Source organism: Puntigrus tetrazona, chromosome 6 (genome assembly GCF_018831695.1).
Source record: "Puntigrus tetrazona isolate hp1 chromosome 6, ASM1883169v1, whole genome shotgun sequence".
Taxonomy (NCBI): domain Eukaryota; kingdom Metazoa; phylum Chordata; class Actinopteri; order Cypriniformes; family Cyprinidae; genus Puntigrus; species Puntigrus tetrazona.
Genome location: NC_056704.1, coordinates 13,962,495 through 13,985,859, shown reverse-complemented (window position 1 = coordinate 13,985,859; position 23,365 = coordinate 13,962,495). Strand labels below are relative to the sequence as shown.

The 23,365-nt window shown below is 36.6% G+C and overlaps 3 protein-coding genes across 35 annotated transcripts in view; all 3 read right to left on the bottom strand.

Annotated features, from left to right (window-relative positions):
• Positions 1-30: 30 nt before the first annotated feature.
• On the bottom strand, positions 31-4,635 carry lrrc40 (leucine rich repeat containing 40). The gene is made up of 15 exons (XM_043242268.1): positions 4,409-4,635; positions 3,981-4,162; positions 3,531-3,604; positions 3,303-3,432; positions 2,916-3,039; positions 2,688-2,830; positions 2,434-2,606; positions 1,960-2,050; positions 1,811-1,856; positions 1,599-1,707; positions 1,417-1,524; positions 1,234-1,344; positions 757-834; positions 460-645; positions 31-256 (listed from the first exon to the last, which is right to left on the bottom strand). Exons 1-15 carry the CDS (start codon positions 4,551-4,553, stop codon positions 151-153), a joined length of 1,806 nt encoding a protein of 601 aa, XP_043098203.1. The 5' UTR covers positions 4,554-4,635; the 3' UTR covers positions 31-150.
• A 938-nt stretch (positions 4,636-5,573) lies between these two features.
• meltf (melanotransferrin) lies at positions 5,574-13,687 on the bottom strand. Of its 2 annotated transcripts, XM_043242827.1 has the most exons (16): positions 12,999-13,680; positions 12,675-12,829; positions 11,828-11,927; positions 11,358-11,543; positions 11,115-11,265; positions 10,925-10,992; positions 10,207-10,391; positions 9,923-10,085; positions 9,650-9,801; positions 9,302-9,398; positions 8,463-8,657; positions 8,219-8,372; positions 8,055-8,122; positions 7,073-7,260; positions 6,804-6,996; positions 5,574-6,729 (listed from the first exon to the last, which is right to left on the bottom strand). In XM_043242827.1, the coding sequence occupies exons 1-16, from the start codon at positions 13,045-13,047 to the stop codon at positions 6,662-6,664; spliced, it is 2,172 nt and encodes a 723-aa protein (XP_043098762.1). In that variant the 5' UTR covers positions 13,048-13,680; the 3' UTR covers positions 5,574-6,661. The 2 variants fall into 2 exon arrangements, 1 of the variants encoding a protein (XP_043098762.1); XR_006251224.1 differs by lacking the exon at positions 5,574-6,729 and having other exon boundaries at positions 6,855-6,996; positions 7,073-7,195; positions 12,999-13,687.
• A 269-nt stretch (positions 13,688-13,956) lies between these two features.
• Positions 13,957-23,365, bottom strand: part of dlg1a (discs large MAGUK scaffold protein 1a) — a 104,027-nt gene continuing 94,618 nt past the window's right edge. For 23 of the 32 annotated variants that reach the window (XM_043242793.1, XM_043242797.1, XM_043242795.1 and 20 more), the window contains 8 exons: positions 22,123-22,222; positions 18,590-18,631; positions 17,854-17,904; positions 17,638-17,739; positions 17,383-17,555; positions 17,119-17,228; positions 16,941-17,032; positions 13,957-15,797 (listed from right to left, as the gene is read on the bottom strand). In XM_043242793.1, coding sequence (XP_043098728.1) covers positions 15,691-15,797; positions 16,941-17,032; positions 17,119-17,228; positions 17,383-17,555; positions 17,638-17,739; positions 17,854-17,904; positions 18,590-18,631; positions 22,123-22,222 — 777 coding nt within the window. In that variant the 3' untranslated portion in view covers positions 13,957-15,690. Of the gene's footprint in view, positions 15,798-16,940; positions 17,033-17,118; positions 17,229-17,382; positions 17,556-17,637; positions 17,740-17,853; positions 17,905-18,589; positions 18,632-21,812; positions 21,838-22,122; positions 22,223-23,365 lie in introns of all 32 variants that reach the window. The other 9 variants (XM_043242794.1, XM_043242796.1, XM_043242806.1 and 6 more) reach the window with 3 other exon arrangements.

The window sequence follows — 23,365 nt, the reverse complement described above, 5'->3', positions numbered from 1 at the left end:
ACATTTTTACAGCGACAGGTAGGATAAAGCTAAAGTGGCAGGAAATTGTTTATTATTGTTTTATACGGTCAGGGAGTGCAAAGGAAGTATTATGGCACAAGAATTGATCGTCTATCAACGATTGTTAAAGTAACATTAAACTTATGAAGATTATGTTGGAATACGACTTCGGAGATACTCAAGGACAGCATCTGTTCCTTTACTGAGGATGGCAGCTCTTGGATTACGGAAAGGATTCCCATCAAGCATTAGAGCCCTATAGATATAGGATAAATCATAAGATCATACTTAACTAGCGGGCTCAAGACTTTATCGTGTAAATAGCAATCCGTTTTTTGTCCACATTTGAACAGAGTTTGTTCTCGCCGTCTCATTTTCATTGCAGAAAGGTAAAAATATGGAGTGTACTACTAGTAAAAGTCCTCAGTTTACTAGAATTGGGAAAAAAATTACGCTCACCTCAGACTGGTACAGTTGCCAAGTTCCGGTGGCACTTGCATTATATCATTGTTGGACAGATCCAGAGTAGACAGATTATTTAGGGTCTTCATTTGTACTGGATCAATGCCTCCAACTTGATTGTTACTGATTAAAATGGTCTCAAGGGATGAGATGCGGTACAGCACTTCTGGAAATGACTTGAAGCTAAAGAGACCACAAAAAAAACAAAGTGATGTTACTTCTATTTAATCAAACTGATTTGATACATTCGTTCATTTTAGATGGTGGGGTGACGGTGAAAATGGCAGAACTTGCCGATTAAAAGAGATGATGACACTCCGCAACTTGTTCAAGCCTTCCAACTCCACTGGCAGTGAGATCAACAGGTTGTTTCTAAAAAAAATACGTTTTGAAAAAAGGCAGTGCACTTTGTTATGGTAAGTTATGGTCACACTTAAGTGACCTCAGAGCTCTTATTTATTTTAATCATATTAAGTAATATGTTGCTTTGAAGGGACATTTATCAGAGCACAAAATATATAAGAAGAAATAAGAAGAAATGTAAAAATGATTTAAAAATCCAGATATTACAGGGTTTTTTCTCTGCAAAATTTCCATCTACTACGTAATTACCGTAGTTTTTACTTTCTGTGCCATCTTAAAAATTGCTCTCTAGCTAATTGAGCATCATTTTGAGAGAATGCGGCAAAAACATCTGTAAGCCATCGATTTATCAAAATAAGATCTTTAAATTGGAGCCTTAAAAATGACACCAATTAAATGAAGGATTACCTGAGATCTATATGTACCAGTTGTTTTAACCTGGAAAAGTCCAGCGGAATGGTTGTTAGCTTGTTAAACCCAAGATTGATGTCTGCTAGGGTGTCCTTTAACTCCAAAATTCTGCAGGAAATGAGAGAATTCAGTAAGTCTTTGAAACGCTTCTAAATGAGATGATGTGGCTGTATGTATTACCTGGAAGGAACTTCGGTCAGCTGATTTTTGCTGAAGTTTACACTGGCCACAGGACTATCGTCAACTGCATCAAACACCTCGTCTGGGATGGACGCCTCATGCTTCTCACTAATTAAAACATCAGGTTTTTACCGTTAAACACACAAAATCCTGCTAAATCCCTTGAAAGGATGTTTTGTTACCTGTAGTCTAGTGTTTTCAGAGTCTTGATGGCATGCACATTGATTTTAGCTTGGCTCGGGAGGGTCATTGCCGTTTTTGGCTCTTCTTTCGAGCCCCCATCTGGTTGCTCTACATTTCAAACAACAAAACACGCAATGTTACACAAGAGAACATTCTTTGTCCTTTTTAGATTAAATGAGGCTAAAAGACCGTACTGATCGTATATGCATACCTTGTACTCGACTTCGGAGATATTTCAGGAGCTCACCAGTGCCTTTCTGTATAAAATATATTGTTATATAAGACTTCCTGATCCACTTCAGAATTTTTACGTGTTGTTTCTGAGATTACTAAAACAGCTGTGATATGCTGACCACTCACAGTCAGGAGGTCTCTGCGGATGGACCTCAGCGGATTGCCCTCCAGAGACAAAGCCTTCAGCTTGGGTAATGTGCCAAGTCCACACGGCAGACTGTTTCACAAAACAAAAGAAAGACAAATGTTTTTAATTTATTCTGCATAACACAGTGAAAGATATTTTGAAGAATGCTGGTAACCAAACAGTTCTGTCGCCGACTGGCTTCCATTGCGCTATATTGCTATTGGCCATCAAGCGGTTATATGAATGTATATGAACGTTATGAAACCAAAAATTATTCAATATACCATCTTATGTTCAGAATAAAGGCGGCCAAGAAATGAGTGGAGTAAACAATAAAATATAGTGGTTTGCAAATCTGTATTTCTTATTGTGATATAAAAAGGTTTGATAGTCCATAATTCTGCTGGTCTATAAAAACAGCAACATCTTTTACACTTTACATTATACATTATACGATAACATACGCCCAGCACCTGCTGATGTCATTGTTAGTAAGATCCAGCCGCTCCAGGCCTTGCAGTAGAGTTATTTCTTCAGGAAGACCTTTCACCTTGTTATCTCGGAGCTCCAAGAAACTCAGAGCACTCAAGTGCTTCAAATGGTCTGCCTCCAATACCTCAATCTGGTTGTTCCCGCAGTGGAGCTCCTTAACATATGTAAACAACCTTGTGTTAGCCTTCTTTAGACATTCGTAACTTATTCTACCACAACAGCGGCTGCGGTTTACCTTGAGTGTTTTACAGCAGGGCAGTTCAGGAAGGAAGCGTAGCTTGTTATGTCTCAAGTAAAGCTGCTCAAGGGACTCCATCTGAGCCAAGACAGGAGGAATGCTCTCCAGTTGATTCCGGGAACAGTCCAGCATTTTCAGGTCTGTGAGGGTTGACAGCGGATGGATGAGACCACAGGTTAACCAATAAACGTGATGCACATTTAACCCGCTACTGTCAAAACGTACTTTTCATTTCGCTGATGGCAGGAGGGAGGCTCTTGAGCTTGTTGCAGGACAAATTCAATTTCACAAGATTTTTCAGGTGCGCCAGGCTTTCTGGAACGTCCATTAGATGATTGTTGGAAAGATCCTTTAATATGGAAGAGAAGAAACAACCAAATAATAGGAATACGTCATACAGCAGTGGTTTATTTCACATAGATGTACCACAGATCAATATATAAGTGACTTCTTTCAAAAACATTAAAAGATCGTACCAAGCCCAAACTTCTCAATGGTAGTGCGTACGTGTTAAATGGAGGATAATACTACTATCTGAGGATCGAGGCTTTAATAATGCTGCTGGAAAGCTAAGAGTTTGTTGCCGTTCAAGATAAGATCTCAGTCACTTACAAGGTCATCTAAATTCACCAGCTGACCCAAATCCTGGGGAATGTGTTCGATCAGATTCTGTTGTAGATGAAGACATCGCAGGTTTGTAAGTCTCCAAAGACCCGAAGGCAGGCCTGTCAGTTTATTGTGACTGCAGAAAGAACCAGGTATTATCACAATACAAGTTTTACAATCAAAATATGTATGTACAGTATATTACTCTATACGTAGCGATGCCTCCATCAGTACCTCAATATGAGCTTCTGTAGTTGCTCTAGATCTCCAACAGAATCTGGCAGTGAGTTTAGTTGATTGTCATGGATCTGGAAAAAAGGCAACACAGAAGACAGTTATAGTATGTCAAAATTAAGACCCACAAACATGGAAATTAAAACACTAAGACAAACTTTTTCAAGTTAATTTAGGATTTATTTTGAAAAGATGCAATTGTATATAATAAATCTGTATATGTGTATGCATATATGTGTGTGTGTGTGTATATATATATATATATATATATATATATATATATATATATATGTGTGTGTGTGTGTGTGTGTGTGTGTGTGTGTAATAATAATGTGTGGTTTATAGAAGTTACATTTATTTAACCATAGAAAAGTAGCCATCCATGCCAAGTGATGATATGCATGGTTTAGTTTGTAAAAAAACATTCTCACACAAAATGCATACACCTACATCCAGCACCACCAGGGCAGAGAGGAGTTTGACGTCTTCAGAGAGGCTCTGGAGTTTGTTGGAGGACAGCAGAAGTTTGGTCAAATCTGTCTGTTCCCACCATCGATCTGCGGCTCCAAATGACAAGTTCTGCTGAGCTTCCTGAGGTGTGTCTACATTCAGCCTCCACACACTCTGAGGAACTGAACACAAACACAAGCTCACAGCACAGAAAACATTCATCCTCAGTATACAACCGCTGCTGTCATTTTACGCGAGTCGTGATCAAATTTCATTCAAACTTTTTGAACAGAAACCTGACCTAAATCTTTGGCATTTTAATGTACTTTCACATGCCATTAATGATAAACACCATATCTGCTGGAGCCACAAACTAGGGTTGCTAAGGTAATGACTTTATCTCTGTGGTGTTTTTCCAGTGCTGTTACCTTCAGTCAGACCGCGCCCGGACAGATTGAGCTGCCCGCTCTTTCTAGCAGCTTTCAGTAAACCGTACGGGACAGGACAGTCCTCTTTCTCCTGCCTAAATCCCGCTCTAGAGTCCACATGTGCTCCTCGTTTTAAACGAGACATGAATGCGAAATGCGAGAGTAAAACACCTGTAAACGTGAATGAGGTTGTAGTGTTGTGAAGTAAACGTCTATTGTAAACTGTATCTATGATAAGGGCCTGCAAATTTTTTAAAATAAAAGTCTCGAAAAAAATGAAAGTTTTTAACCGTTTGACATATAAATATAAATAACACTAATAATAATAATAATTTTGATTTTTTAAAAATATAATATTACTATTTTCCAATATGGCAGAAAGTTTTTTTTATGATTTGTTTACCCTTTTATGAGAATCAGCAATTGCACCTTCAGAAGCTGTTAATATTAAATAAAAAAAATCTTACATTTTCCTTTAATGCTGCAGCCGTTCCCTGACTTGCCTATGCTGTATTTTTAAGCTTTATTGATGTACAGTACACATAACGACCCATTAAGTTCACGTGTAGAAGCCAGTTTGGTAAAATGATCAGCAGATGGTGCTATAAGTGAGGAACAGCTGCTATGGAGCCAGATTCATTATATGTCTACTCATCTAAAATAAGTTTTAAATAAGTAATACTGCACAAAAGTATAAACCTTTTTTTGCGCAGTATATATTAAAGTAAAAATAGTATGTTGAACAAAAATGTGTCATAAATCAAAAAAATATATATATATTTTAAATAAATTTTGATATTTGAAAAGCTCAAGCTGTATGCATACTGCACTTGAATATAACATTAAATTACACATGTAAAATAATTATTATAAAAAAACAAATATACACATTATAACATACCTAAATATTATATAAACTCTAGAAAGTCTCTTCTTCAGGGTCATTTTACAATATTAGCTTTTCAAAAACATAAAATAATAGATCTGGACTACAATGAAATCTCGGACATCTTCACGTAATTTACGCAATACAACATAATCAAATAACACAGTCGATGAAAATGCAGTCCTTTTCGGTCAATAATAAGTAATAAACATGTTTTATAATTTGAATGCCAATCATTAAATCATTATGATTTAATGATTTAATGAACAACACCACAAATATCAAGATGCTTATTTATTTAAAATAAGTGACAATATACTGTAATACTTGAGCAGACGCACTGGCCTGGCAACTAAATATTAGTTATATCTCAATCATTTCATGAAGAAATTGCAAGACAAAGCAGGCATTAATGTGGGACATTCACATTTCAGTACATATACACTGATACGGTATCTGAACAAATAAAAACAAATCTCAAAAAACAAAGAAATAAAAGGTGGAAAGCAAGTAAGTGATATTGTGTTGAACACTGTGAACATCAGCTGGAGCAAAAAGATGTGTTTTCGAGCCCCATAAGCTTTCATTTAGTAAAAGAAAAATACTTTTTTAATGTTTTAATGAACACTATTTCTGCTTATTTTTCTCATAGTGTAGTTTCACCTCATTTGCATGATCTGTATTTTAGAATTTAAATTTCACAGAGTAAGGCAAGCCAATTGTTGCCTTGCTAATAGAGTTTGCGTAAAGTGATTTAGTTTAGCAAGTAGTTAAGCAAGCAAGAACCTGTCTGAATGCGGGAGGGAAAGCAGCTTTCAGTAGTACAACTCCAGTGCATGCCGCATTCAACTGCATGATAACAGTTACAAAAATCAGCAAAGATGAAAATGTTAGACACAGCATATTCCCTGATATGGCATGTGCCTTCAAGTAGTTAATAACATAATAAAACGTCGCTTTTAAAAGCTGCAATACACACTGTACAATAAATATGTAACAGGCAAAGCATATGCACTGATATGGCTATTGCCCTTCAGAGTCAATTTCAGAGTACAAATAATACAAATGGTCACGATAACAAACCAGCTTTGGTTTGGTATAAAGAAAGACTTTAGCCAACTCGATGTCCTTCCTAACTTAAGATGGTCCTTAAAATTTCCTTAGACTGACTTAAAAAGCTTATCAACTGTACTAGGCGTGTACTATGTACTATGTACCATTACGATCACAGATAAAAGGCATTGCTATTGCTTAAGCGATAACGATTTGATTTGAACTTGAATCACCTAAATACTAGAATTTTCGGCATGAGTATGAAGATCAGGGTCGAGAAGGGACTGGGAACCCTTCTGTGGCTGGCAGGCCCGCTACGAAGCCAACAGAGACACCAGGGAGCTCACAATGGACATCAGCAGTAGCGAGGATGAGGAAAACACTGTAAGAGAAACACAAAGTCAAAAGAATATATATCTATATACAGAGAGAGAGTTCTGTTGCTGAGAGCCGTACATGTTGATGAAGCTGAACACTCCATGGCTATCATGGCATCCAGGTAGCTCTGGCCAAGCCATTCCTCATACGTCTTCCTCTCTCCTACACCAATTAAAGTGACAGTTGAATCCTTGAACATCAGGTCAGATCCCTCGTAGGGTTTGGAGTCAAACATCTTGAAGCCCGAGGCAGCATTAACTCCAAAGAAACTCTGAAAGTCATAACCAAAAAGTCATACAACGAGCAGTTTGAAATGGCCCTGAAACATAGCATTTGGATTTACCAACCTGGGCTTTGTCCAGGAGGCCAAAGATGACGTGGTGGTTGGTATCGGGTCTTATCATAACGGCGTGGGAAGGGACACGGGCCAAGTTGCACTTAGTGTACTGAGTGACTTCAGCACGAGACTCCTGAGAACAAAGCAGCTGAAATTGACGGGAATCCAGGTTTAACGCCCATGAATCTGTATTGTTTCCTGGAAATAACAGTTCTGACATGAGAGAACTACAAGAGTTTTTTTACATGTGAAGTAATGGTCTGCTTGCTGCATGCAAAATGTATAAGTTAACTGTTCAGTTTGTAGTCCTTAACCCAGAAAATAATGGGTTTTCACTGAAATATTTTACTTTGTTTTTCAAGTAGTAGTTTTCTTTCTTTTTTTTCTCTCTCACAAGTGTTGTTAGTCACATGCAGTACCTAATTCTACTCAGAAATCTAAAAGTGCTATTCTTAAAATTCGGAAACTGAAAGACTTTTAACCATTCACATTTTTGGAGGATCATGTGATGACATATCTTTAAAACTGAGCTTTTAATTATTACATTTAGCCATTAATACCATCACTACTACTACTACTGTTTCTGTTTTTTATTATTTACATCTTAGAATTACAAGATAGAAAATTTCAGACAGAAAATGTCAACTTATTTACATTGTTCTTTGTTAAGCTGTGTACATTTTGAGCCACAAGGGTGATATCTACGCAAATATTTTGAAGGTCAATATCTCAAAACTGCTCAAAAAACTGTTTGAACCTTATGTTCCAAGCCAGTGAATTTTTACCGTTGTGTTATTTTATAGTTTTAATAATGTGTTTTGACCTGTGAAGTATACAAATTTTGTGCAACAAAAAATGCTATAAAAATAAGACGCATTAAGATGTATAATCCTAAGAAGATCCATGACAAATGACTTCTCTGGTTTGGCCTACAAGTGGACATCGTGACTGAACAGCTGTTTAAAGGCCTAAATCAACAGATAACTTTTTACCATCTGTGTTCTGGAAAACAGTGGAGTGTTTCACAAAAGCCACATCGCCGTGATCTTCAACAAGGCACCTGAGAAAATAAACCGAGGTTATGACGCGTACTGAGTTGTTCTCCAAATACTCAATTGGCAAAACCCAAATCAGCACTCAATCTTGAGTGGATTACCTGAAGGCTCCATCGTATCCGTCGTATAGGTCCTTGCCTTTTTCACACTTGTTCTGACCACTGAAGTCTCCAATGCACTGCTCGCACAAGTTACTGGGAAAACCCTTCTGATTGGCTCCAGGTACACAAGCAGATTTAAAGAACTCTCCAGCAGCTAAAGGCAGAATCACACCCTCATTTATATATTTTTTGTATTTAGATGTTGTGAACCCGTGGTATGTGTGCACTGCAGTACATGTCCTACCTTGGGCCACTTGGCATGTCTGCGGTCTTATGATGCCTTTTTCTATTAGCAGACCCATGGGAATGTTCCAGCCTGCGGTCCTTCCGTAACCTGTGTGACAGGAGCGCTTGCTCTTGAGGTCGCTGAATCTCTGGATGTCTCTGTTGCTCTTCCTCAGCACAGCCACAGCATAATAAATGCTTCCGTCAGTGTCTCCTAAGACAGAGAATCACAGCGGCTTGTGAAAATGAATCACCATTTATCAATAAAACAGCTGATGTTTCACGAGGAAGTGTTAAAAATGTTTCCCACAAACAGTCACCAGTTAAAATCACATTTACTAAAGTACTTTCATACATTTATAATTCATTATTAATTTTAGAATGTAATAAATGAATGGGTATTAATTCTAATATTAATATAATGAATTGCATAATCATATTTCCACTGCCTTTTTGTCTTACATTAAGCTTAGTTTTTATTTACTGACTTTTTGATATGCTTTCTTTTTTCCCCAATTTTTGCATCCAAAATAAAGGTTTTTGTTTATGTAATTGGATGTATGTATGTTTGTTTGTGTGTGTGTGTGTGTATATATATATATATATATATATATATATATATATATATATATATATATATATATATATATATATATATATATATACACACATACATAAATAAATATGCACTATACACACATATATATCATGTAAACAAAAGCTTTTATTTTGGAGTAATTTAGCGATTTATCTTACGACTGCACTATTTTAAATGTTTACTTCCTATTATATTGAAGTCATTTCATTTAAAAACATTTGGTCCAAAGTCAAAGTACATTGAAAGTGTATGGCTCTAACCTGTGTAGCTCTCTCCAACAGCAGGTATCAAACCAAAACTCTTCCCCGCTGTGTAGACGTAACCTCCATCAAGAGTGATGGCATCAGCTTCCTTATTCTGGAGGAAAAGAGTCTCATTCAAATGCAGTACAGTAACCGCCCACTTAGTTCATACAAATCTGTTTCTCAATGGTTAAAATGATTGGATTTTGTGATGTTGTGATGTATTGCAGCTTTTAGTGAGGAAACTATAAGTATAAAGTCTTGATATATACGAAGATATAGTCCTTATAGATATATTACGGATATCTTTATATCTTCATAATTTTGCTGTCAGTGTGTATGAATACGATCTCTTGAGTGGCATACTTGTATTTTCTTCATACAGTCCTCCACAGATGCCCCATAGATGCACTGAATATTAGGAATCAAATTTTTGCTTTTGAAAGCCACAGCCATGTCTGCGCACTTTTGCTGCTCTCCATGAGACAGGACACACCAGCGCAGACGAGAGGGCACGTCTACACACACACACACACACACACACACCCATCAGAAACCCAAGAGAAACACAGATTTCGAGCACAGACTATAGAAAAGATAGCTTGGCAGCATTTCAAATGTACATTTTTAATTGTTCACCTGACTCTGTGCAGTCTATGGCTCTCAGTATGTAATAATACTGGCCCATCCATTCCACATAGTTTTCATTTCCTGCTTGGATAAATGTGGTTGAATTGTCGCTGAACAACAAGTTTGTCCCATCAAAGGCTGCTGAGGAGAACATGGGGAACCCAGACTTTTGCTAAAGAGAAACACACACACACACACACACACACTTAAATCAAACAGTCACGCTGAAATACAGAAGTACAATTTGTTTTTACTCTGTTTCAGACAAATTACAATTTCAAAAAGAATCATACCAGTCCTTCACGTAACATGTTGTACACCACTGAACTGCTGATGTCAGGGTGGACAACAATCCCTCTCGAAGGGACTCGAGCCAGGTGGCATCTCTCATAATCACTGACTGGACTTCGGGTGCCGTCCCGACACAGGAGCTGATAGTCCTCAGAGAGCAAGCCTTGCGCCCATGATTCCCCCTGACCTGAGACACAAGACGACAGTGAAATGGTTCATTATTAACTTTTAATACAGATGATAATCTATCACTTATCCACAATCACTTTGAACTACAATGCATGTGTGTTCTTTCTTACACTTTATTTTCTTAAAATCACTAAAATACTCTTTGCTGAGCTTAGAAGCTCTAACCATAACATTAAATATATTACATCATTAACAAAAAATGTAATGTAAATGTATCTGATAATTTGCTGCAGTGGAAATATACCATACTGTACCTATTTATGCGTGTATGATTTCATGTTGCATCTTCATTAATTAGGATATAATAATTAGATATTCTATAAGTTATATTATAATATTAATTATATTTACTATATATATATATATATATATATATATATATATATATATATATGTATATATACTACTATTATATGTACTATGTGTATATATACTACTATTAATATATCTAAATATAACATTTTTAAGTAATCCTAAGCAATTAAGTTTGCCGAAGTTCCCTGATTGAGGACCACTGGAGTGGACATTTACCATCTGTGTTCTTGCTCACAGTTGTGTGCTTCACAAAGGCGACGTCACCTGCATTCTCAACCAAGCACCTGTGAAGCCCAAAACAACAGTGAAGCGGCACATTAAGAATAGTTCTAATTATCAAAGCTGCAACTGCACCAGCTACATTTCACATCAGTACGGTTTTCATTTTTAAATGCATACGATATACCTGAATGCTCCATCATATGCATAGTACCGCTCATTAACACTTTCATCACACTTATATTTTCCCGCTCCATCTCCCACACACAGCTGACACAGGGACTCAGGGTCATCTTTAGCCCCTGGGATACAGCTGGCGTTAAAGAAGTCAGCAACCCCTAAAACATCAAGATAAGCCACAAGATATTTTCCCATCTGAAAAAGACATTCTGACAATTTAAGATGCGCTGTACCATAAACAATGGAGTACCTTGAGGGATGTTGCAGCCCATGGCTGACATCATTCCACGGTCAATCAAATACCCCAGAGGGACGTTCCAGCCAGCTGTGCGGTGCTTGCCAGTGTGACAAGACTTCTTCCCCTTCAGATTGTTGATGTTGATAGCTGAATTTGTCTTTTTGACCACAGCAACACCGTAGTATGTTATTCCTTTCGCTGTGGCCATTAGAGGAAGAACAAATTTTAAGATCTTAAAGACAAATTTTGACTAACTAGCCTAAAAGTAGAGTTTTGCCATATAAAGCAATGTATAGTTCATAAAATATATACTTATAATAGACATTTTATATTAAGAAATCAGATGCAGATACAGCCATTGTTAATATTCAACCCAATGTTGCTGTGGACAGTTATGTCTTTAATCACTGGCTTTCCATTTCAAAGGTTCAGAGTTACACCTTGCATAATCTGGTATCTACAGCACCAAGAGAAGAACATACCATCTGCTCCAGATTCTCCAGCTGCAATTTTGAAGGTGGCTTGCTTGCCAATGTCATATATTTCTTTAGCACTGGCTGAGAAGGCATCAACTTCATTTTTCTGTCAAAAGCAATACCGATTACAGTCGCAACTTATTTACTGAATAATTCACGTGAAGAAAATGATTTCAAACTAAATCAACAGACAAAAAGACTGGAAGAAAAGCGTTTTAATCTGAACCTTGGGGTTTTCTGAGATGCTACAACCCTCCTACACATAAACGCAACAAAACCTTTTGTAATAATTTCAAATGATAAGCATGTAAACAAAGACATCCACAACTTTTTTTTTTTTTTTTTTTTTTTTTCCCGGGTAGTTTAACATTTTTCTTCTATAGTGACAATTTAGAATTTTAATGTTTAAGCAAAACACAAATACATTTTACATGTAACAATCAATTACTGAAAATCGTTAAAAAATATTTTAAGAATTTTATCACATGCACATTTATAAAACAATAGGACACAGAGAGATACTAGCTAACAGCACGTTCTAAGAACGATTTTGCTAACGTTCCATTTCTGAATGTACAATTTTAAAAGTTTCATTGTTTTTTTTTTAAAACATTAAATTTTATCACGTCGCACACATTATGCTACATTTAAATGTTCTCTGAAACTTCTGAAATAAAAACAGAAAAACGTCTTTAAAACATTTCGTAAATAAAACGTTTTTGCTTTGAGTAAAACGACCAGACAGCGCTGACTGAATATTGTATCAGTAGGCCATTACCGGAAGAAAGTTTGTTGGTAACTTAGTCAAAGTTCTGAGGAAGTTTTCTGTTAGCTGGCAGACAGACAGACTTACGGTTAGTTTTTGAGCGCACTCGGCTTTAGATGAGACGAGCACGCACTGCACCGCGGGTCGAATTGCAGCGCCGGCGAAGGCCTGGACCATTGCTTTGCATTTGGACTCCTCCGCGGGAGAAATAGTGCACCATCTTATCGTGCTCTGCCCTGACGCTGTACGAAATTATTTATAATATCATCACCATTATCTTTCCAGCATTTTATCTCCAGATGAGTCTCAGATTCATACTTAGGTAATTAAAAACATACATTTCTAACGGTATAGGCTAGATACAGTAATTAGGTACTAATGGCTGTTCCTCTCATATTAAACGTTTCTTACCGTAATGCGTGAGCGCGAGCAGAACGCTTAGAAGAACCCAGGTGTCCATCTCTGACTCTAGAGCGCGCGTTTCTGTAGCTTTATATCTGAGACACTGTTGCAAAGTCCAAAACACGACTCAGTCAGACGTAAAAAGACGGGAAATGGTCCCTCGATCATAAAAGACACACGCAGTCAAATTCGAGATTTATAGGCTATAACGTGAGCAGACGTGAGAGCTGAGGAATGACACGTCCAACAGACGGGCGGGGGTCCAAGGTGCACACAGAGGGGTCTTTCATTCTTTCAAACTCCACCTTTTCCATAAGGGAATGAAAAACGCTCTGAATCAAGGGCAGTGTCATTTACACACGGGGCGTTTTTTACCCTCGAAGGAGGAGGGAACGACAGTCAAACGTGGTTTAATGTTTTAACACATCGCACAAGTTGTCGGTTTCAGGGCTTTGCCTGACTTAAAAAGTCATTGTATTCGTTTTAATAGAGTAATAAGTTTTCATCATAAAGTGTTAGATCTGTTCAGGTGCTAGGTGTTATGGCAGGAGGGAATTGTGACTGTGTCTTAATGTTGTTTTACAACAGGATGGAATCATATTTAACGACGACAATTATACAATAACGCAGCACACTTTATGGTGGCAGTGTTTTCTCCAGCTCTTCCGGTTCGTTGCTTTAATGTGTCGATAGTTCAGACAAAAATGTGCGGAAAGCAAATGATGATATTCGGAGAAATGTTGAAGAATGGTAACCAAACCGTTTTGGTTTGCCACGAGAGAGAAAAAAAACTCTTACATTATCGATTACAATTTTTAATTTTGGATGAACCATCTCTTTTAAAAACAACCTACTATAACCGTTCAAAAGATGAAGCGTTTGTAATTATTAATTATTATCATAATAAACCATTTTGCTATTTGTCTACCCTTTTTTTATACACAAATACATACACAAAAACGCTGCATATGAGAAAAAAGTTTTTATTAGCTGTTCTCCTTTTGACAAATGGAATGAATCAAGTTGGCAGATTATGTACATAATCTAGTCAAAAATGTGTTAGAAAGCCAAAATGACACGTTAAAGAAGCAATCTTTTAGAAAACAATCATCTCCGAGTAACTTAAGAATGAAGGGAACGCCGTCAGCGCGCCCCCTGGTGGAGAGTTCAAGGCTTGTGTTAGAGAGCGGCAAAGCAAATCTCTCTTCAGCTAAGGGCAGTCGACAAGTTCACACACACACACACACACACACGGAGGCAAGGATCTCCGAGCCTCTAACGTTTACAGTTCATGCTAACTCTGACATTTTCACAATCCCAGGTGAAAACAGAAAGAGAAGCCCTCTCTCCTCCGCTTCTCACTCGTGTTTAATGTGTCAAAGACTATTGCTTTTAGAAATCATGCACGTCACATGAAAAAGTAAATATGACATAACTACATAGAGAGAGAGAGAGAGAGAGAGAGAGAGAGAGAGAGAGAGAGAGAGAAGAAGACTACAAACTGCCAACTTGAGTTTTATTTTATATTGTTTGAGCAGATGCAAATGGAACACCACCATTCAGCCCATGTGTCCTGTGAATTAGTGTTTTTGCATAAAACAAACCATTAACGACAAAAGTGATGGTGGTAAAAGTAAAGGAAAATATATATATATATTTATATATCCATTTATATTTATTTTTATATACATACACGCATATTCATACGAGTGTATGCTTGACATTATAAAGAAAATAATTCCCATAGGTGTGGAGTTTAATTAAAGCTCAATATAGACTTTATTATAACAAAATAGGCAGTATACTGAGGGTTGAATATACATTACAATTTATACTCTCTTATTTGCATTGCTGTTTCTTTAAGTAAGAATATGTCATCACCTGGATCTGAAAGATAATTGTAAGCTGTTCCTTTTCACCTCAACTAAAAGCTACTCCCAGTTGCACCTTGATTAAAATGTACACAGATCGTTAAGACAAATAGACATTTAATATAAAAAGAAGAACTCTTGTGCCAAATGTTTTTGTCCTCTTTGTGCACTTGTGACAAAACAGATCAGCTGCTTAAAATTAGTGGGCTGCTTGATTTTACAAGATAAATGAGAGAAAACCGAAGTAATATGGTGGCTGCAGTTCATGCAGCTCAAAAAACGTAAGAACATATGTTAACCGAAAAAGAATCATTCAAAACATGCTCTTAATGCAAAAAACGTGCAAAGTGTGGCTTTATGTCTTTTCAGAGACAGACATGAAAGCGTTAACTTCTGATCATATATGGGAAAAAGAACAAACCAAAATGTATATAATGCATTAACTCATTGGTTTTCCTTCGCGAAAGTCACCTCCCTTAAACATTAAGGAATCTGTACCGTATAATCTGTCCAGTAAGTCGCTGGTCAGGCATGTCTCCTCCCATCGGAGGATGAAACGCGGAGATTGGGATGCGAGTTCTAGACAGCAGTTTCAAAGAGAGGCATTGTAGAGAGAGAGAGAGAGAGAGAGAGAGACAGAGAGAGGGGTGGCCCTGAGACCACCCTGACCCCAAACCCATCCAAAGAGAATGTATTTCCTACGCTCAGGGGTCAAAAAGCCAACGCAAGCAGCAGGCCGGGTTAGTATAAAAAAGAAAACGGAAAGAAAAAAAAAAATACAAAAAAAAAAAGGTTTAAAGAAGAATAAGGTTTATTTGTCTCCAGCTATCTCACAATTTCTCTTTGACGGGTACCCAGATGAACGGCCCAGACTGCTCCTCGATGATCTGCTTAACCTGGTTGTAGATCTCTTCTAATGTGTCCCCTTGAACAATGGCTGAAGAAGAGAGGAGACGGACAACATCAAGTGTCATACATCTCCTTGCATATAAACAGTGCTCAGGAAATGTGGGACTGGATACAGATTTGCCACTAGGAACAAATGCTGTCATTCTCAAGTAATATTTGAGAAAATGAACACAAATAGTTGCGGACAGCGCCTTGAAATACGTCAAACTATCATATTATAAACATTAAAATATGGGTGTAGCTACATAAGCAACGACTAATAATTTTTACATTCATTGCATTGATCATACATCATTAAATATCACTTTTAAACCAGGTAGCACTTTTTAAATCGGTCAATCTGTGTGCATTAAGCCGGTGTTGCTTCATTTCATGCTTATACTGTTACATCAATATATGTTTGTGTAAACACTAATACAAAGACAGCAAATGTTATTCGCAGCGAGTATGTTTTCCTACTTTTTATTCCACACTGAATGCATCCTCTTTTAATGTTCTGTACTGGAAAATGCTGTTATAAATAACGTTAATTTATTGTGAATACAAAATATAATAAGTATAAACTCCAGGAAAAAATCTTCTGGAAAAACTCCATGCAATCTTGGCTATAGGTTATATAAAACCACAGTAAATTTGCACATCCTCCACCTTTTTGTGATGTTTTATTAAAGAGTACAGCCTTATTTATTATTTAAAGAGCACTGGTTTTGATTTGACATGCTTTTTATTTAAATTCTAACCAGTAAGCTTGGCTTTTGTCAATAGAGTGTGCATTGGCAGGAGTATAGAAATAAAAACAGTTTTTTTTAAAGTTTCAAAGAAATAGTTTGACTAAATGTATTCATTTTCGGCTACGCATCTAGCTAGGGCCCAATATTATTGTGGACGCTATTAACGTTAAGGACAAAAAAAAAAAATCTTTTATGTTGTTAATCTTTTCAAATCTTTTATGTTCTACAGATGAAAGCTGGGTCTGGAATGAGAGATAAAGACTATTGTCTGATCTATTCTTTTAAAAGATTATAAAAAAATATTTCAAAAATTGGAATTGCGGTGTCAAAATAGAGTTTAAATGCAGAGTATGGCTTCGTTGCGGGACAGGTATACGGCAAAATGACTGAACGGAAAGGTCAGAGCTGACTGGGATATAAGTTTACTCGGCCGCTCTCACCGGTGAAGTGCTCTAGGAATTCCTGCTCCAGTTTCATGGCTCTGTCGTAGGTCTTCCTGCCTTGCTCCTCCATCAATCTTTTATTCATCTCTCTGCGAAGGACACAGAGGACACATTACTAGTCAGAAATGATCAAGCTGTAGCGTTTATTGCGTGTTTGACCGTTAAAACAACGTACAAAATATTCTCCACTGATTTGGGTTTGACGAACACCGCAATGGGGTAGAGCTGGGCTAACTGGAGTCGTTTGATGGCGTTGCCCGAGACATCCAGGATGCAGTGCTTGCCCTTAAAAAGCAACGAAAAACAGATCATCGTGTGAAAAAAAAAAAAAAGGTGCAAAACGCAAATCCGAAGGTCAGCACGATACTCTAACAAAAGATCCTTTTTTATCACTGCCATAATTTCCTTTATTACTTCCTAACAAGTTGAACTCATGCACCTTTTCTGCAACCTCTCGCACCGACTGCACGCTGGTCCCGTAGAGGTGGTTGTTATATTGGCCTGCTTCGATGAACTTGTGGTCTTGAATGTCTTTTTCCATTTGTTCCCGTGAAACAACAAAATGGTAGTCTCTGCCATCGACCTCATAGTCTCGCTTTGGTCTAGTCGTGTCTGGTGGAATACAGGAACGGCCATAAAAACAATGAAACGCAGCAGAAAAAAAAAGAAGATAAAACCATGATTATGTACTTACGGGGAACACATGATCCAAACTTGTCCGGGAACTCCGAGATTAAATCATCATTGATCCGGTCTTTCATGGGTCCAAGGATAATCACCGGACGAGTATAACTCACTATAAACCATAATAACAACCTTACAACGGGTCCTTTCTTACAATTACTGAGTCAAGCAGAATCGAATGCACCAACACGATTAAATGGAGCAACATTAATCAACAGACACTCACCTTCCTGTTGCGTGACCGTCTCATACGAGAGGACATACTCTTCCTGTCCACCTATTAGAGACAGAAACACCGATATAAGTTCAAAAATCCTTATGTACCTGTACCGTGTAAATCTGATGATGAGCGATCAAATGCATTACTTTTGCATACACTGCTATTCATTTACACTTTAAATGTATAACTTGGTCACCCTGTGCTCACTGTGCATGCTTTTGTTTTGAACAGCACTCACTGTTCGAATGAGATTTAAGAGCCTTGTAGTATTGACAAAAGTTCAAGAGGTTTTTCAGACCACTCGATGCAAATGACAGGCCAGTTACAAAACTGTTGAAAGACATTATTTGAATCATATTCTGTGTTCCCAGTATGATCACTAAGCAAGGGAACACAGATAACCTGTACCTTTTTTGTTACTAAAAAATCGTATTACTAGCTTAAGCACTATAAAGAGTAAAGTGAGCTTCTGTTGGTTAAATCAATAGGGTGTTGTAATCATCTTCAGCTTCTCTTGCTGCATTTTTAAACGACCTAATTCAAGATGCAATTTATTCCAATTGAACGGTTTTTGCGCAAAACGCTGGTTTTGAGCAGTACACATCTTTTAATTTTGTGCGTGCACATAACACAAAGGAAAGCTGAGGGAACAAGGGGAATTCAATTCTCTATCTCATGAAGTTTAAAGAGATGAAGTTAAAAGCAAAGCGATTAAAGGAAATAAAGGGGAACACAAACTTACGGTAACTACTTTCACTATCGCTGGCATTAGACGTTACATGCTCTGAAACCATAAAAAGGGAAAATGAACACAGACACAAAAACAAGGTTCGTAGGAATACGACAAACACAATACTAAGGGTTGTCACCAGCAGATGGCAGTGTTAAGAACCAGGGCAAGACGTGACTGAGGCTTTTAAGCTGATCATACTTTGCTTGGTTGAGATCATACAATTGCTTGTGATGAGTTTGCTAGTTTTAACTGTATTAAGCGTTACAAATCATCTAATGATGAAAGAAACTTTCCGGGGTCTTAACAGAGTCATGGTGCTGTGAACACTGATGGACAGAGGGGCTCCACTCCACCACCTAAAAGAAGTCTAAGAGAGGACACAGATACTAAACATCCAGGAATCATGGGAGATCATACATGACTTTACTTTTTTTTTTTTTTTTCTTTCAACCACGCCGATTTCAACCCCCTCATGTTCTGTCGTGACTGTTTTCACACTACCAAGCGTTCAAAAGTTTAGGGCCATTAGTTTTGTTTGTCCTTTATTTGATTTCATTTCATTTTTTAGAAATAATACCTTTATTCAGGTAGGATGCAAGAATATATTCAAATCTGTTTCCACAAAAAAATATTAAGCAGATATACATTTAAAATTTATAATAAGAAAACTTTCCGTACCAAATCAGCATTTCTGAAAGATTAAATCGTGACTGCTGAAATACAGCTTTTCTATCACAGAAATAAATTATTTTGTATTATATTAAATATATATTATAAAAAATATTATACATAAAATGTAGATAGCATATTAAAATGCTGTATTTTTGAGCAATTAATTGCAGTACTGATACAATAATTAAAAAAAAACAGGCCAAAAAATATTTTTTCAATTATCTTTTTCCCCCTTCACATTGTTTTAGCATTTTGGATTTGTAAGTTAAATATTATTGAAAATTGCAATATCACAAAGATGACTAGCATTTTTCAGAAATCAAAATAAAGAACTGAGGCAGTGTGTATCTTAGCGTCAACATCTAACAGAACATGAGTGTTAAATTACTTTCATGGCATTATATGGATTTGTCCCCAAAAGCACATATCAAACTCATCTCCCAGAGCAAAATTACAGCAGTAACTCCATATTCGTGGTGCAAAACTCGCTCCAATGCTAAGGTGCTGTGGATGGTTTCCAAGGCATTGCCACGCAGTTGCTAGGAGGTTTCTTACTAGCAAGTTAAAAGAGCCCACTCCCCAAGCCCTGAGATTTTCTTCTGCCCATTTTATCATTCACCAGGACAAAAATAACACGTCCAATGCTTAGTGGGGGGAATAAGTAAACGAAACGATGCAAGTTACACACCAACATTAACACTTTGGGGGTTAGGCTTTTGTTCAAAGCCCTAAACCCGGGGTTCCCAGGGGTTTTTGTTAGCCAAAACCCCTCAAAACTAATAGACTGACTTGAAGCATACTCTGAGTTTTCGACTTTACATAATTTGTATATTCACAGTTCTCTGATGTTGGTTAACCATCACAACATCCAAAGAAACAGATAAAACATCAAATCCATTTTTGCTTATGCAAATATCCAATGTGCTTATGTTTCTTATTTTTCATATATTCATCTGTACAGTATATTCCATATAGCTATCCTTTATGATTCTTTTATTGTTATGTTACAGTATATTCCAATTAGTCATTACTGGTTTATTCATTTATTCCTCTGATCTTCTCTCTGACCCCTCTTTAACTTAAGGTAACATGTGCCAGATAAGACATAATCAGATAAAACATCTGGTGTTGTGATAAGATTATGTATAAATATTATGTATATCACTCCAGCTGGCTTTTAGCACAGCTTCTTTTTTTTCTTCTGCTTTCAAATGCTCGAAAGACCTTTGCCTTTTAACTTCTTAAGATTATTATACTTAAATTTAGATTATACTCTCCCGAATTGTAACTAAAATCTAAAACTGAATATGCTGAGTATATTCATATACATTTTTTTATCTTTTTTCTATCTGTATGTGTTTATTTTTCATTATTATCATCTTTAATCATATTTTCAATAGATATCAAATTGTACTAAAAAGACTTATAGAGACAAAGAAATTTTTAGAATTTTTTTTATATATATATATATATACATATATATATATATATATATATATATATATATATATATATATATATATATATATATATATATATATATATATATATATATAAAATAGACAAATAGACTATAAACTAGACTATAGACTTTATTATAAACTATATACTATATATATATATATATATATATATATATATATATATATATATATATATATATATATATATACTTTAATACTATATTATATTATATATACAGTATATTTTAATTTAAATTACAGCCTTTGATTTGAAAATCAGGATTTCATAAGACTTTAGTCTTAGCTTTTTGCTGCACATTTTGTTGTTTTTATATTTTAATGTTCCATTTAATTCAATTACTTATTAGCTTTTTAACCAACTCACAAACCTCGAGCACAAACCCCTCATTCAGGAAATCCTAGACCGGACAATTAGACAGAATAATCACCACGATTTAATCAATGCAATTATAATGCAAATGTTGTTAAAGGGATAGCACACCCAAAAATGTTATCTCCCTTATGCCATTCCTAACCTGTGTGACTTACTTTCTTCTGTGGAACATAAAATAAGATACTATGAAGAATGTCTGTAACCAAAGAGCTTCAGTTCCCATTGACCTCCACTGTACTTTTAGCTCAATGTGAAATTAAACTCTTTGTCCACAAACATTCTTCAACATATCTTATATTCTACAGAAGAAAGAAATGCATACAGGTTTGTGAAGACATATTTTAGGGTGAACCAAGCAATCTAAAAGAGTCAGAGAACAGAATCATTAGTCAACTTCAACAACATATAAATTATGCCAATCCTATAAATCAGTAAATGACGACAGAAGATTCATTTTTGATTGAACTAACCCTTTAAAACGCAGCAGAATAAACATGTTACGGCTTAACGGACAACAAAGGACCTAGCACTGTTCTGCAAAGCTTGTGTTTTATAGCCATCTAGACACAACACAGTCTGCAGACGCAACGCATTTCTACCAGAACATCACTGCTAAACGTGCAAGACAGATTTAAAGGGAACGAAGGGATTTTTATGGGGCCGGTGGGGTACTGTAGGTCTGCTGTTGCCTTTGTGGACTTACTCAAGCCTTTGTCGTCACTCAGGTCCTGTAGAGCAGTCGGCAGAGAGCAAGGAACAAGAGAAAACCACAAAAATAACAATGATTACTGGAACAACACATCACGTCTTACCGATGAACATTGCTCCTGCCTTGTAACAAACCCAGATATGTAGACTTCAAAGGTTTTCAGTGGACACTCTGTCTCTAAATCAGCTCTCGACCAAATCGGTCGTCACGTTTAGGGTTGTTGCAGAAGCAAGAGTTTTGTTCAGCGGTGTCGGCGCTGCCGTGTGCGGCGCTACCCTGCCCTGCACACGGCTAATGTACTTACGGTCCACATCGCTCGTTTCCTGTTCGCTGGGGTCCTTGTTCTTGTAGAAAGTGAATTTTCGCGAAAAGAGGTTCTTTTTACGCTTGTCATTGAGTGACTGCTGGGAAGGAGGAGAGGAAGGGATGGAGGGAGAGGGGAGAACAAAAAAGGGAGAACAGATGGAATGGTGTTGGGTGTCTAGTTAAAGTATGAACAAATGCCCAACTTAACAGATGCCCATGTTACCAACTCTACAGCCACCGCCATCCAATAAAATGATCACTAACGTGAGAACTTATAAATAGATGTGAAAGCAGATCTCGGTTTGGAGATGGCAACAGACACAGTGGAGATTATGAGGAATTACCAAACATCAGATTCATTTAAAGGGTGGTTACAAGGTTGGCGATGTGGGCTTATAGCGCAAATGCAAGGACATGCAGATCAGCCTGCTAAATTAGTTAGTTTAAATAAAGTTAGTGATTGGCATTCATCAAAGAGTTTGAACAGGAACAAAATTACAGACTTGAGGAGTCTTGAGGAGACAGATGAGTATTGAGGAGGAAGAGAAAGGGAAGAGCAGTTTGACATCAATGGCAAGCGTATATAACTTTTGGTTCTCTGAAATATTCATGCGCTCATGCTGCATTGAAAACACTAAGACAGTGAAGAGCAGATGATGAGTTGGTCCAGTGCTAAATACAATACTGCTGCAAAGACTAAACAGCTATAAACACTAGGGCTGGGCAATATATATATATATATATATATATATATATATATATATATATATATATATATATATATATATATATATATAATTTCGACAATATATTCTATGGTGATATATAACGAATTAGCATTGTGAATATTGCAATGATTTTTAAAATCTGTTATAATTTTTTAAGACCACGTCATTAGACTACTCCGCAGACTTTCCTCGTCTCAGTATATGCTGTATGTTAAACTTCATTAGAAAAAAAAAAAAAAAAAAAAAAATTGTGTTGGGGTACATTGGTAAGCTTTCTCTCTGTTAATGAGGCTAAACTTTCATTTCAGTGAATCTGTTCATTACTGATATAATCATGTATCTTTCACTGAAGTCCATTAAGAGACTAGGATGTTTCATATAATTAAAATAATTAAAATATTATATTAGTGTCATTATTTTATAGTAGAGCAAAATAAATTCAATGAGAGAAAAAATAAATCTGGGCTTCTAAGCTTGGTAATGTGGGTGGATAGCGGCCATTATTTTTAAGCT

Bases quoted from the DNA above. Each gene is read 5' to 3' on its own strand.
- meltf (XM_043242827.1), bottom strand. From the start codon at position 13,047: ATGGACACCTGGGTTCTTCTAAGCGTTCTGCTCGCGCTCACGCATTAC. The intron at 9,802-9,922 runs GTGAACAATTAA...GTGTGTGTGTAG, and splicing joins CATAGACTGCACAGAGTCAG to ACGTGCCCTCTCGTCTGCGC. The intron at 8,123-8,218 runs GTAATCCACTCA...TTATTTTCTCAG, and splicing joins GGATACGATGGAGCCTTCAG to GTGCCTTGTTGAAGATCACG.
- lrrc40 (XM_043242268.1), bottom strand. From the start codon at position 4,553: ATGTCTCGTTTAAAACGAGGAGCACATGTGGACTCTAGAGCGGGATTT. The intron at 2,831-2,915 runs GTACGTTTTGAC...CAACCCTCACAG, and splicing joins TGCCATCAGCGAAATGAAAA to ACCTGAAAATGCTGGACTGT. The intron at 257-459 runs GTGAGCGTAATT...CTATATCTATAG, and splicing joins GGCAACTGTACCAGTCTGAG to GGCTCTAATGCTTGATGGGA.